Source organism: Aspergillus nidulans, chromosome III, assembly GCF_000011425.1.
Source record: "Aspergillus nidulans FGSC A4 chromosome III".
In the NCBI taxonomy this organism is placed as follows: domain Eukaryota; kingdom Fungi; phylum Ascomycota; class Eurotiomycetes; order Eurotiales; family Aspergillaceae; genus Aspergillus; species Aspergillus nidulans.
In genome coordinates this window covers 1,145,367-1,158,266 of record NC_066259.1, presented here as the reverse complement: position 1 = coordinate 1,158,266, position 12,900 = coordinate 1,145,367, and the positions used below count along the sequence as shown (strand labels likewise).

The 12,900-nt window shown below is 49.7% G+C and overlaps 5 protein-coding genes across 5 annotated transcripts, besides 1 other annotated feature; 3 read left to right on the top strand and 2 right to left on the bottom strand.

The window, feature by feature from the left end:
• Nucleotides 1-12,900: part of a sequence feature (contig 1.80 1848..335440(-1)) that runs on past both edges of the window.
• Nucleotides 231-974, bottom strand: ANIA_04730 (mitochondrial 37S ribosomal protein uS12m; the record flags this gene model as incomplete). The annotated part of the gene is made up of 3 exons (XM_657242.2): nucleotides 577-974; nucleotides 371-471; nucleotides 231-296 (listed from the first exon to the last, which is right to left on the bottom strand). Exons 1-3 carry the CDS (start codon nucleotides 698-700, stop codon nucleotides 231-233), a joined length of 291 nt encoding a protein of 96 aa, XP_662334.2. The 5' UTR covers nucleotides 701-974.
• ANIA_04731 (proteasome maturation protein) lies at nucleotides 1,326-1,973 on the top strand (the record flags this gene model as incomplete). The annotated part of the gene is made up of 3 exons (XM_657243.1): nucleotides 1,326-1,328; nucleotides 1,399-1,831; nucleotides 1,909-1,973. 3 exons carry the CDS (start codon nucleotides 1,326-1,328, stop codon nucleotides 1,971-1,973), a joined length of 501 nt encoding a protein of 166 aa, XP_662335.1.
• ANIA_04732 (uncharacterized protein) lies at nucleotides 2,917-4,316 on the bottom strand. The gene is made up of 3 exons (XM_657244.2): nucleotides 3,333-4,316; nucleotides 3,195-3,278; nucleotides 2,917-3,137 (listed from the first exon to the last, which is right to left on the bottom strand). Exons 1-3 carry the CDS (start codon nucleotides 3,850-3,852, stop codon nucleotides 2,980-2,982), a joined length of 762 nt encoding a protein of 253 aa, XP_662336.1. The 5' UTR covers nucleotides 3,853-4,316; the 3' UTR covers nucleotides 2,917-2,979.
• ANIA_04733 (uncharacterized protein) lies at nucleotides 6,519-9,825 on the top strand (the record flags this gene model as incomplete). The annotated part of the gene is made up of 6 exons (XM_050611647.1): nucleotides 6,519-6,532; nucleotides 6,600-6,654; nucleotides 6,722-8,218; nucleotides 8,273-8,638; nucleotides 8,686-8,775; nucleotides 8,860-9,825. The coding sequence occupies 6 exons, from the start codon at nucleotides 6,519-6,521 to the stop codon at nucleotides 9,823-9,825; spliced, it is 2,988 nt and encodes a 995-aa protein (XP_050467653.1).
• MAT2 lies at nucleotides 10,840-12,690 on the top strand. The gene is made up of 4 exons (XM_050611646.1): nucleotides 10,840-11,149; nucleotides 11,199-11,473; nucleotides 11,524-12,383; nucleotides 12,440-12,690. The coding sequence occupies exons 1-3, from the start codon at nucleotides 10,971-10,973 to the stop codon at nucleotides 12,024-12,026; spliced, it is 957 nt and encodes a 318-aa protein (XP_050467652.1). The 5' UTR covers nucleotides 10,840-10,970; the 3' UTR covers nucleotides 12,027-12,383; nucleotides 12,440-12,690.

Genomic DNA, 12,900 nt, shown 5'->3' with positions numbered 1-12,900 from the left:
TGCGCCACCTCATACGTATGAACATTATTTTCTATAGCCGTGTTTCAGTGTAGGTTTGTCCACCAAAATGGTCCTATTTAACCCTAAGTTATCGAACTCCAAGTACAGCTAGATAACCGGAGTGATATTGATACAGGATGCAGCGTAGGTTCAAACCCCAGATAGAATACATTTGCGCCATTCAATAAACAGAGTCTTTACCATAAATCAACCAAACCATAATCAAACGTCTAATCCTTCTTGGGCTTCTTGGTACCATACTTTGACCTGCTGGTAACTCGACTAGCAACACCGCCCTAAAGACGACCGTCAGAACATATGAACTCGGTAGGCTCAATATGGAATTTAAAACAAGGGGTTCCAAACGTACCAGATCCATAGCTCCTCGGACCAAATGGTACTTCACACCAGGACAATCCGGCGCTCTGCCACCGCGAACAAGCACAACACTGTGCTGCTGGACATTATGACCTACAAAGAAAACAACCAGTTAACAGACCAGTCCAGCCAGCGCATCTTAGTCTAGTAGCTAGACGTATTGAAAGGAGGGAAAGAGGAGAGGGGTTGGAGACCTACCTTCACCAGGGATATAAGCCGTAACAACCTTCCCACTACTAAGCCTGACTCTGGCCGTCTTACGCTCACCGGAGTTAGGTTTCTTCGGTTTCGTGATACCCGTCTTCATGCACACGCCCTTCATCTGCGATCGGTTGATGAGCGCCGGAGAGCGGGAGCGGCGCGCAGCTTGAGCTTTACGACATCCGCGCCGTACCTGATTGTATGTTGCTTGTTTAAACGGCGATGAGGAGAATTGCCGGATCAAGGAGGGCTTCGCGGCGGCGAATGCTTGTGCTGCGGCAAGTGTGCGGAGGATGGGTTGGAAACGGGTTGTGCTGCGCTTGATGGCGGTCGTGACGGGACGGTGAATGAGTGTCCGCAGGCTGTGGAGGGCGAGGGGCGAGAAGAGTGAGGGCATTTTGGCGGCTGGCAGTGGAATGGTGCTTGATCTCCGGGTGCTGAAGCGGTTAATGCGTCTGGGAATAATTTCGGGGAGATCATGTGATCTGAGGATATTGCGGGCTTGGTTTTTGTGGTTCACCCAAGGAGCTGGACGCGCCATTCGGAGCTGCCTTGGCTTGACTGACCGTCACTGGCCTCCAAGCTGCATACGACTTCCAACACCTCTCTACCTACAACCTACAATTCCCACATCCGCTCGCACTCAACCTCTAGCTTCTTTATATTTTTGAGTCCTGAACGAATAAAGATACTCGATAAAGGAGAATTCATAAGCAATACCTACGAATAATTTCATAAGTATCACAATGGTTCGCCCGCTCATCATCTCACCTATCCATCACCATCAAGACGATTAGAACCAGCTCTAACAGCTAACAGTCCCTCCGCATCGCACCACCCTCATCCCACCCCACTCAAACATCCAATACCTCAACCCGGCACCTTCCCAACACCCATACCTCAAGAGGCGCTCCTTCCGCCCCTGGAGTCCCCGACACCCTCCGCTCAAACATTACTCTCCAAGCTCCTCGCGGCGCTCCATCCACTCAACCGGCCACACCAACCTCCACACATCCTTTAGAAGCCCGCCTACTTGCGTGGCGCCAGACCCAAGATGCACTGAAGATGGAGGGTCTCCGCCGCACGTACGGTATCGCGGAGCCCGTGCGCCGTGGCATGGAGCTGAAGATTGTTCGCGATGGGACGTTCAGACCTGCTGTGCTGGGCGGTAATAAACTGGGAAATGTCCATGAAGACATCTTGGTCCTTGGGGGAAGGGATACAGAGATCGGATGGGAGGATGTTTTCCATGGTTTGTTATTCCTTTCGTTCTATGTTCTTACTAGAGAAAAAGTTGGACTGGGCTGATGTGGCTTGCTTTGCTTGTAGGAGACGACTTCAGGGAGCCACCTTCCTTCCACGACGAGATGGAGAAGCGGCTGCGGATGGACTAGAGTGGTGGAACTATTGGGGGCGGCATCTTCTTATAGGTTAGGATCGTTCGCTTGTTGATAATTGGACTTTCCGTGGATCTCTCAGAAATAACTTGATGACATGACGTCGAATCAATACAACACGCTACGGGTACGGAATGATTCCAAACGAACACCTGTGTACAAGAAGGCCTAGAGTCATTTTGGACTTGATAATAGGCTTCTACATCGTACATTATACAGTCTGCACAGTCACAACTGTAAAAATAGATCCGGCAAGCGCGCCTGGCGTTCAATTCGTGCCGTTACCTAGCATACCGCTCATCTTCCCAAACGTAATATGTGCGCATATTCGAATCAGAGCGCAGGAGCCGTAGAGCGACATAGTCGCCCTCAGGCTAAATGGTGGAACCCAAATCTCCCAATAAACAACGCACGATGGTTGGCACGAGAGCCCAGGAGAAATCAGAAACACATTACAACAAACCTGGAATGAGAAGATAAAATGAAAGCCCCAAAACATAAGTAGAGAGGACATGCTTGAAATTGCATTGATGAACCGGACAAAGTGCAAGGATATGACCCCAACAATGGAACAGAAATCAGAAGGAAAAAGGAAATAGGCAGGCGGGAAATGGGGTATATAGGGCGATGTTTGGATGTAAGGCGAGAGATAGTCCATTCTTGGGACGATTGCGAAGTGGACATGGAGTAGATCGGTTCACGAGAAAATGACAAGCGCTGGTAAGGAGTGTCAAGCCATAACGGCATCCCAGGTTTCGATAAATAGCGGTTGACGAAGTACGACGTCTCACACCGAACCTGTTCGTAGGCAGAAGCCGATACCAGGCATCGGAAGGTTCAAAGGATGTGGCACTGTAGTGGACCACAGGTAGGTCGGGCTGGTCGTTGCCTCTGCATTACAGGGGCGATTGGATGAGGAATGTCCTAGACACTGGGGCTCGTCTCCATCCAGTGGATAACGTGCAAGGTACAGTCCATGAATATACGTACGAACCATCAATCTTTATTGAATGACACAGCGACACCGAGGGCTCCGTTCGCTGGCTTCTCGATCGCGAGAATACTGCGCCTTGCCACCTTTGGCGTCCTCCTCGTCCACAATCTCCTGGGGTTTAACAGTCATGTGCACCACGTTGGGTGCGTCACGGCTGAACTTGGAATCTGAACCCATCATCAACATCACGCCTTGGGTAACAGGACTCGGAGGACATCACATACCTGAGAGAGGAGATTTATCATCAAGGAGTTTTCCAAAGGATATTAGACGGATCGAGCTAGGAGATGACGGCCGAGGCTCCCAATCTAGGATGCATCAGCTAGGAGCCACCATTGATACCATGTTGATGAATTCCTTACCGTCCTGCCATGCCCTCCAAATCAACTCCTTCAAAGTGTAGACGCTCATGGAAAACGGGTCATAGTTATCCACGCTGATATCCCTTTTTCGCAAATAGTTCGCATCAATCTTGAATGGGTATCGTGTGCCCGTTATTAAAAGCAGGACGATAGTCAGAGACGGCCCAGACTGTTCTGGCTCTTTAACCGAAGCATCAGACGACAACTCAGGTGCCGGAGTCGCTACTTTCTGCTCCTCCGTTTCAGGCGATGCAGAGGTTGGAACAATAGCCTCCGAATTAGTTTGGTCTGAAGGAGCGAGTGCAGCGTTCCCATTGTCTGCGGTCCCAGTATTCGACAGATCAGCCGCCATATTATCCTTCGGCGCTTCTGCCGGTAATGAAGTCTTGTTCGCACTTTCGCTAACGTCAATAGTCGAGCTGGAAACCGGTTGTGAGGAGTCGGGAGCAGCGGATATCGAGTCACCAGTGTTTATGGCATGGTCTGGACCGTCCAATTGCGTGCGATCATTCGAAGCCATCTTCTCTTTGTTGCTTCAACCAGAGGTTGAGGATCGATCAGGACGCCGTCTAATGGTGGATGAGAGGGAAAGGGAATGCGAACTAGCCGATAATCCGATGATGTTCGAGACAGGAGTTGGTACTGGAGCTGACACGGAGAACGGTGGATATGATGAAACAGCGATCGGACCGGCGAAGAAGACTGACCAATCGACGAAGGGAATAAGAGCGAACCCAGGCCCCAAACCTGACTACGTGACAGAGAATAATTGTATGACGGGTCGCAGGGTTTCGCGATTGAGAGGCTCACGGGAATGAAAGAGAGGTGTAAAGAGGAGACGGATGGAGAGCCGAAGGGGAGGAGAGGGTCGGGGCGAGTGGAGCTGAGCACTCAAGGATCCGTCCGTTGGCGGCCTCAATCTGGCCTTCCAAGGAATCTCAAACGATAGCTACGTATGGAGTCGCAGTTATGTATCTCCTCCTCTACTTTCATTCATATATAGAACGATGTCGAAGGATGATCAAATTTACTTTCACTTTCTACAATGGAGCTTCGCTGTGATGACTGTATCCTGACTGCGAGTGGCGACATGCTGAGATTGGCCGCACACCCGCATGCAGTCCTGCGTTGATTTGCTGCGGATCCCACATTTGCGAGCCTAGCTAAGAGTTCCAATATCAGGAGTTCGAGCAGGATTATATCTGATGCTTTAACAATATTGCTAGGACGCCAGAAAACTTCAAACTCCATATCGACTACAACTAGATCATTTTGCTTTCGTTCCATCATCGAAATCATCTCGCTCATCCTTCAGCCGGTTTGATTGTCTACATTGAGCTGCCGTACTCTGCCAGCTAACCCAATTTCCTTTGGTAGCACCTCCTCTGGCAGTAAAGGAAGGTTATACTGGGCAGAGTCCTGCTCTCTCCGGCTTTTGGATTGGCGAATCCCCGATCTTTGTATGGGAAGCGAACACAAGTGACCTTCAAGCTGCGGCAATGGCAGTAGCTCCAACTCTCAGTTGATATGACGTCTGTATGTAGTCTCAATGATCAGATGTCGACTATGTATCTTCTCATTGGGAGTCCAGTGTCCAAAATTAAAACTCCATGGTCCTGCATCCCTTCAGACCGAGATAGCCCGCCAGCACTCGTGGTATCCTTGCGTCCACCGTGAGCACTCAAGCTCGACTACGTATTAGAACACCCGGGTTGGTGAAAACTGCAAATATGCGTGAAGCTGGGTTGGTTGATGGCTTCCAGTAGGCAAAGACCACCCACACCTCCATAAGCTCGCTCCGGATGTCGTTCCTAGCCGGTCTCGAGTAGCGAATTAGTCCCAGCTGCTCGGTGGGCTTCATATGCATTGCGGGCTGACGATAGGCTTGTGGGAGGCTGAGGTTGACACCCCCACTAGCATCGGGAGAGCTCTGCGGCAGCAATCGCCTTTCATCTGTATAAGGCTGTTAGCGGATTCAACAAGTCGCAACTGCGTCTCGTAAGATTTGATGCCTCCAACGCTCAGCACCTATGCCAAGGAAAACTTGCAGGTTCTGCATTGATAGCGTGTTTACCACGTTTTGGGCTGAATCTCAAGGTGTCTAGGCACAGTTCTGTTTCATCAACCACCAATGATCATCGTCAACTTCACTAACAAGGTAATCAGGGAACACGAGTTCTTAGTCCGACTAAGCAAACAGTCCTCTGACGAAGCGAGACGCATGAGACACAGCAATAATGCAGGATTCCACCCTGTTGGGTAAAATATGGGATTATCAATTATTTGATCGGACCAGAATTCTCCGATTGCGTTCTCAACGGTGACTGACAGAAAGGGATCCGCATAGTCCCCAGGGGAACTAGCATTTTATACCAGGTCTCGTGGGACTCAAATATCTGTATTTCATGGCTGACGTCAGCGATAGAGAAAATATGAAGTTATCGTGACATGGACGTCCCCAGAGCAGCTAATTGTGGGGCCGCAATGCTGGGCCAGCCTTCCCACCGAGTTTTGGCTAATGTCTCCAGCACTATTAGAGCCAACCAAGGTTGCGTTAGTCTTCAATGACAGGGATGTGTTCAATCGCAGCGGCGGCGTCCGCACGTGCTAGATATTGAGCCAACCAGACGGCAATTTTCAGGGATATCATTGCCTTCTCAAATAATCATTGGCTTGCTGGGCGGGTCCTCAACAACAGCCAGAAGCGAATTGGTGATGAAAACCGACTCTGCGCCCAGAGACCACGACTCTGGAGATCGGCTGCCCTATCGGTTGAGAATCTTAAGACTTTCAGGGTTTGGCTTCTGACTCTGGTATGATTTGTTCGCCTTCTGGTTGCGAATAATATCATTCTTTTCCTATTTTCTCTTGGCCCTTATGCGATGATATGGCCCCCTGCTACAACAGCTAATCGCGAGTCTCCGTCCTGCCGACAAACACGATAACGATATCGAGCTGAGGTATTGCATCTGCATGGTGAAGGCCCCGGGTATGTCGAGACAGCGCTAAACCAAAAGCCAATTTTTCCTCACGCCCACTCTACTCTGGCCCACGCGATCATCGGTCAGAATCCGCTATCGCTCAGAACGGACGCCCCAAGCAATCGATTTAAAATCTACGGGACTCCGCTAGTTCGCACTCGCTTGATACTATCAGTACCATGCTCAATCACGAGCCCTCCGCAGGATGAAGTTCGCCAAGTAAGTAGGCTCTTTACTTACCTTACCTCTTGCATTGACGCGTTGCTGATCTCTCGGCGACTGGCAGAGAATTGGAGCACGAGCTGGTTCCTGAGTGGCGGGCTAAATATCTGAACTACAAGGTGAGCGTTTGCCATTGTTGCTCTTAAATGTTCAGCCAGAGAACTGACGTTAGCATTTCTCGCTCAGCTCGGAAAGAAAAAAGTCAAGGCGATAGCGCGCGCCATCCAGAAAGCAAATCGCACGCCGACCCATGCTTCTCTCAGACGGCCTACAGTTGGAGCCGAGTTCTCGGATACTCCAGCTGGTTCTAACCGTTCCGCATCATTTTGGCGGGCAGAAAAACGAGCGGAAGGAGGAGAGGCACAGAACAGTATAGCAAGCCCGAGTCCTGCCTCACGGTCAACACCCGGTCAACGACATGAGCGACAACCCCTGCGAGTACCAGGTTCTCGGTTTTCTGCCGTGCATGGAAGTTATGGAAGCATTATCGCATCGCCCCCGCAGCACCCGGGGGTGTCAGACGCCGCCTCGCTTGAACTGCCCGGTCCGGCACTGGATGTTGACGAGGATTCTCGATACTCAGACAGATACATGGACCGCGCGGTATCTCCTACAAATTCATTCGCCGTCATGCCACGACACGGTATGAATCGAACCGTTTCCAGGGACTCAACTCACCTCAGTCCGTCGGCGGCAAAACAGCCGGCCCCGGTAAATGTCGAACCCGAGAAAAACGTGACTTCTGGATCTTCTATTCGGAGAAATTCCCGTCTCCTTAGTCGTGTTCTATCAGCAACGGAGGCAACAGAGAATCCTGTAGAGGACCACCGCTCTGAGGTTGAGAAGAAGCAGGATGAGTTCTTTGCTTTTCTCGACGGCGAACTAGCGAAAATCGAATCGTTCTATCATATGAGGGAACGGGAAGCTACTGAACGATTGAAGGTGCTTCGGGAACAATTGCACACCATGAGAGACCAACGGATACAGGAAGTCTTTCATGTCAAGAGACATCGAACCGAGGGGTTTGAGCAGCAGCAGTCAGAAGCCCTAAGTGGTCTAAATGGCCGCCGCATCAAAGCTGCCATTACGGGTCGCCGAATCGGAAAGAACTCCAAGGCACTGGCAGCATTGGCTACCCCTGGAGGCGAGCAACCCCAGGACAGTGATGTTATCACAAGACGCAGGGACTTCACGCGTCACCCGGTGGAGGACCAGCAACTACCGAAATCTGAAGTCCCGTATCGATCAGCGAAAAGAAAGCTGAAATATGCGCTGCAGGAGTTCTATAGAGGCGTGGAGCTTCTGAAATCCTATGCCTACCTCAACCGGACTGCTTTTCGGAAGATCAACAAGAAGTACGATAAGGTGGTTGGTACACGTCCGTCGATGAGATATATGGCAGAGAAAGTCAACAAAGCCTGGTTTGTGCAAAGTGAGGTGACTGAGAGCTTGCTAGCCACCGCGGAAGATTTATATGCTCGCTATTTCGAGGGCGGGAAGCGTAAGATCGCCGCCTCAAAGCTTCGTCATACGGTCAGGAAAGCCGGTGATTACTCGCCAAACACTTTTCGCTGTGGTCTCCTTGGGATGGCTGGCATCCTATTTGCCATTCAGAGTCTAATATACGCGAGCCACCACCTAGATGATGATGAACTAAGTCGTCAGACGAGCTTATTACTCCAGGTAAGTTTGCGTACGCCTGTTTATGCTATGATTTCAATCGCTCACAGCGGCCAGATCTATGGAGGATATTTCCTAATTGTTTTCCATTTCTTGCTATTTTGTGTAGACTGCATGATCTGGAATAGAACTAAGATAAACTATGTTTTCGTCTTTGAATACGACACTAGATCCGCACTGGATTGGCGCCAATTGGCCGAGGTATGTTTACTCAATGATTTTCTTTTTCCTGATATTAACTGGGGACAGCTACCTTGCTTCTTTCTTTTCATATTAGGCCTATTTATGTGGCTGAACTTTCTGACAGTCAATGCCATGTACATTTACTGGCCTGTAGTCCTTGTAGGAGTCACTGTGGCTGTGCTGTTTCTGCCGTTACGCGTTCTATACCACCGAAGTCGAAAATGGTGGGCGTATTCTAATGTTAGTCAAAATCTCCGTGATGGGGTTTCTACTGCTGACATGGCTAGTGGCGTCTTCTACTGGCGGGTCTGTACCCGGTTGAGTTTCGTGACTTCTTCCTGGGAGACATGTACTGTTCCCAGACGTATGCAATGGGCGTGAGTGACTAAACCCTGATTCATCTGCGCAGAAGCGTTGACCTTGCTTAGAACATTGAATTATTCTTCTGCCTCTATGCGAAGCACTGGGGCGCCTCGTCAACGCAGTGCACCTCGTCTCACTCCAGATTACTGGGGTTCTTTACCACTCTCCCGTCGATATGGAGAGCTTTCCAGTGTATCCGTCGATATGTGGACACCAAGAACGTGTTTCCCCATCTCTTGAACTTCGGCAAATACATGTGCGGAGTCCTCTACTACACCACCTTGAGCATGTACCGCATCAACAGAACGACGCGATTTCAGGCCCCCTTCATAACATTCGCGCTGCTGAACGCTATATATGTTTCTGTGTGGGACTTAGCAATGGACTGGAGTTTGGGAAACCCCTACGCCAAACACCCCCTACTGCGTGAAACCCTGGCATTCCGAAGAGCATGGGTTTATTACGTAGCCATTGTCATCGATGTCGTCATTCGATTCAATTGGATCTTTTATGCTATCTTCGCACATGACATTCAACACTCTGCCGTGCTCAGCTTTGTCATCTCCTTCACCGAAATTTTTCGCCGAGGCATCTGGACAGTATTCCGAGTCGAGAACGAGCACTGCACAAACGTTCTCCTGTTTCGCGCGTCCAGAGACGTCCCGCTACCTTATGCCGTGCCCTGCGCGGATGGCCAGATTGAGCAACAACAACAACAACAACAACAACAACAACAACAACCCCCAGAGCCAGAAATTCACGAGGCTCAAGCTTTTTCCACGGCCCTGCCAACGCACGATCTGGAAGAAGCAGCTCCGTCACCTGGTACTGCCTCGGCTCGCCCGCGAACACTTACTCGAGTTGGAACGATCATGGCCACCGCCCATGCGCAGGATTTCCAGCGCAAGAAGCGACCAGACGAAATGGGTGGTGCTACTGTGGCCCATGGTGCTCCGGAGTCACCTGATGACTCGAGTGATGAAGATGATTCTGGTGAAACGCAGCCGTATAAGGATACTGACGATGCCATTGAGGAGGAGGCTCCATCAGATGATACCCAGTGAGGGTAGAGTCTACTGGGAGTGTATCAGCTTCATGGCTTATGACTCTATGTTTAATGCATATAGAAATTGATTTATAAATATATGAGCTAGATTTCCCGTCTCCAATCTAATATATGGTATCCGTCGAGCCTACTCCTTCCCGGGCAGCTTACTTTGGATGACTCGCATCAGGTCATACTCCTTGAGTAGCTCTGAAAACATGGTGGTAATCATATTGTCTGGTGTCTGGGCAAGATCCTCATCTGTGTTTCTTCCATGGCGAGCTTGATACGGTTTGAATACCTCTTCGCCCGCAAACCCTGTTATGATGCCCAAATTGAGGATTCTTCTGAGAAGTTCAATTGAGCAGCCTTCGAAGTCGACAGCAGCTGGCTAACATAATGATCGTTCACGATCGTTGGAGGGTGGTGCCGGGACGACGGACGAAAAGCTTCTGCATTCAATGAAGCCTATAAGGCCTATGGGAACATACAGAACTTTGCAACCGTTTGAAGGAGCATAGTCTTGAGCCATGAGTTGGTAGCTGTTTCAGTGGGACGCGGACCATGCTGCTATTTTGGCCCCCTTTCCTCAGGCGCAGATGGACACCGGCATTTCCAATGTATGCGTCGAGAAATCTGAGGATGTTCTAGCTATAGACGATTATGGCGAACGATTGACAGGTGATTGTAGTTCGATCGTGTCTGATAAACAACACAAGTACGTTAAGAGTTGTGTGAAGGAAACGAGACTCAACAAGTGGGATATTTGAAGAAAGAATCGAAGACATCAGCGAGCGTCCATGTCGGAGGCTTTATGCTAGTTAAGCGAAGATGTGTTCTTCCACTTTCGGAATCAATAAGCCATTGACGACCTAGTTTGGTGGAAAACGACTCAGGCCTAGGGTGAAGTCAACTCATCCAGACTGAACAAAGAACTGGGCCAGCCACCAAAGCCCAATAGGAACACAATCTCATGCGCCATGTCTAGCTGAGTCTTTCATCTCATTTTGTACTTGACTCGTTCGTCCTAGACACAGTCTTCTGAGACACCATCTCCTGGCTTCTCTCAATTGCTCATGAAGGTTCCAGGATGACGCTTAACAATATTTGACTTTTCATCATTCCTTTTTCCCTTACAGAGTCAGGAATAACAGAAGTGCCAAAATGGCTGCTGTATCGATTGCTATGAAATCACCAACACAGTCGCCCGACAGCATCACCGAGCTCCTTTGGAAAGATGCTTTGCGTCATCTGGGGTCTACGAATGATGAAGTCCTTTTGCCAACAAATGTCGTGGATATCATCGGTCAGGATAACGTCGAGAAGATCAAATCCCGTCTTTCGTGAGATATGTCAGTACCCCCTCTACATACTTATTCTCACAGGTTATAGTGCTCTTCTCGGCGCTCCAGTTGTGTCGTTCGTTGATGAATCAATCAATGCTCTGCGTGTTCTGCGCACACCGACATTCTCGGGCTCATCGATTTCCGTTGCATCTCCTTCTAGGGCCCTTGATTCATGGCCCAGCGAACCGCCTAACAAACCCAGGCCAGCGTCAATGAAACCCGCAAAGATTCCTCGGCCTCCAAATGCGTTCATCCTCTATAGGCAGCATCATTACCCCAAAGTAAAGGAGGCACGACCGGACCTCTCGAACAACGAAATCTGTAAGTTCCTTGCCACGCCCCAGCGGTGTGAGATAAGCTGAATAGACAAGCGGTGATAATAGGAAAGAAATGGAGAGCAGAGCCGGAAGAGGGGAAGCTGCACTTCAAGAACCTAGCGGAAGAGTTCAAAAAGAAGCACGCGGAGGAATACCCTGACTACCAGTACACTCCTCGGAAGCCTTCTGAAAAGAAGCGTCGTGCGGCTTCTCGCATTTCTCCTAAGAATTCGAAGCGTACTGTGGCCCTTGAGAACCCTGGGTCCATGACTGCACCATCATCCAACGTGTTTACGCCTCAAATGTACCCTGGCATACAGAACGGTCAACTCGCAGGCGCAGGTTACATCGGATATCTAGATGGTTTAAACAGTATGGTCAACACTGGTGGATTGACCGATGAGCCTACAAATTTCGGCACGAATGCGTTTAATTCTCTCTTCCAACAACCCCAGAGCGACTATGGCAGGACTGCATTATTCCCGCAGTTGGAGTTTGCGGGCCCGTCTTTGGGAGATTCTTTAGAGTTTCCTGAATTTGCAGCCGATTACTTCTGAGAAGGTTATCATAGTCCTGATCTTCTCACTCCTCCATTCTACGTCGACCAAGAATCCCGATCGCTTCGGTGTATATACATGGATCCCCTGTGGTTGCTTTGTGTTGTTACGTCAGCATTTTTACAGTCAGCGCTCAGAAAGCTGCCGCTTCTCGCAGGTACGCTGCTTGAATGGATCCGAGCCGCATATTGTGCCGTATGCGCAGAAGCGAGTATGACTGGACCTCTTCCTACCTTCGACCACGCGCCTGTTGTACTAGGTTGCTAAAGAGCGCGCTTCGCTACCTAGAATGCGACAAGAAAGTCGTTATCGGACTCCAAAATACACTAAAGAAGTACATGCAAACGTGATCGAAAGGTGAGCTCGAGTCCTCAGCATATGGTTGATAGACCAAAGAGCTGACTCGCCGCTAGTGCGAAATTCCGCTCGACATACCACCCAGCTTGGGTTGATCGAGTGACGAAGCTTCCATCGGTGTTGTTTTGTGGGTGTGTCTCTTGTCGTACACCTACCACTCGGTGAGGCTGTCTACCACTTTGCTTGGGCTTATGGACATTGTCTTGAAAGATGCGGAGAGGCGGCTGTGCCGATGGCCCTAACTGAGCTATGCCTTCGTCATGTATTCTCACTTAATAGATAATCGCCAGAAGCTACTTTTGATTGGTTTATTTGCCAACACGTAACAAGTACGTACTCAAATAAGTATGGGACGACTGTATGCACTCTCTACAGGCGCAGAAGAAAAATAAAATGGAGGATGCGAATATAGGGAGAGAGAGAGAGAAAAAAAAAAAAAAGGCAAAAAGGCAAAAACATACAACAGCTGGGATTCGCATGTGGTCACCCACCATACTACTAACCAGCCGGCGTGTGG

Coding starts and splice junctions, on each gene's coding strand:
- MAT2 (XM_050611646.1), top strand. CDS start 10,971: ATGGCTGCTGTATCGATTGCTATGAAATCACCAACACAGTCGCCCGAC. Junction 11,150..11,198: donor AAGATCAAATCCCGTCTTTC/GTGAGATATGTC, acceptor CACAGGTTATAG/TGCTCTTCTCGGCGCTCCAG. Junction 11,474..11,523: donor CCTCTCGAACAACGAAATCT/GTAAGTTCCTTG, acceptor TGAATAGACAAG/CGGTGATAATAGGAAAGAAA.
- ANIA_04732 (XM_657244.2), bottom strand. CDS start 3,852: ATGGCTTCGAATGATCGCACGCAATTGGACGGTCCAGACCATGCCATA. Junction 3,279..3,332: donor TTGGAGGGCATGGCAGGACG/GTAAGGAATTCA, acceptor GATGCATCCTAG/ATTGGGAGCCTCGGCCGTCA. Junction 3,138..3,194: donor TGATAAATCTCCTCTCTCAG/GTATGTGATGTC, acceptor TGATGGGTTCAG/ATTCCAAGTTCAGCCGTGAC.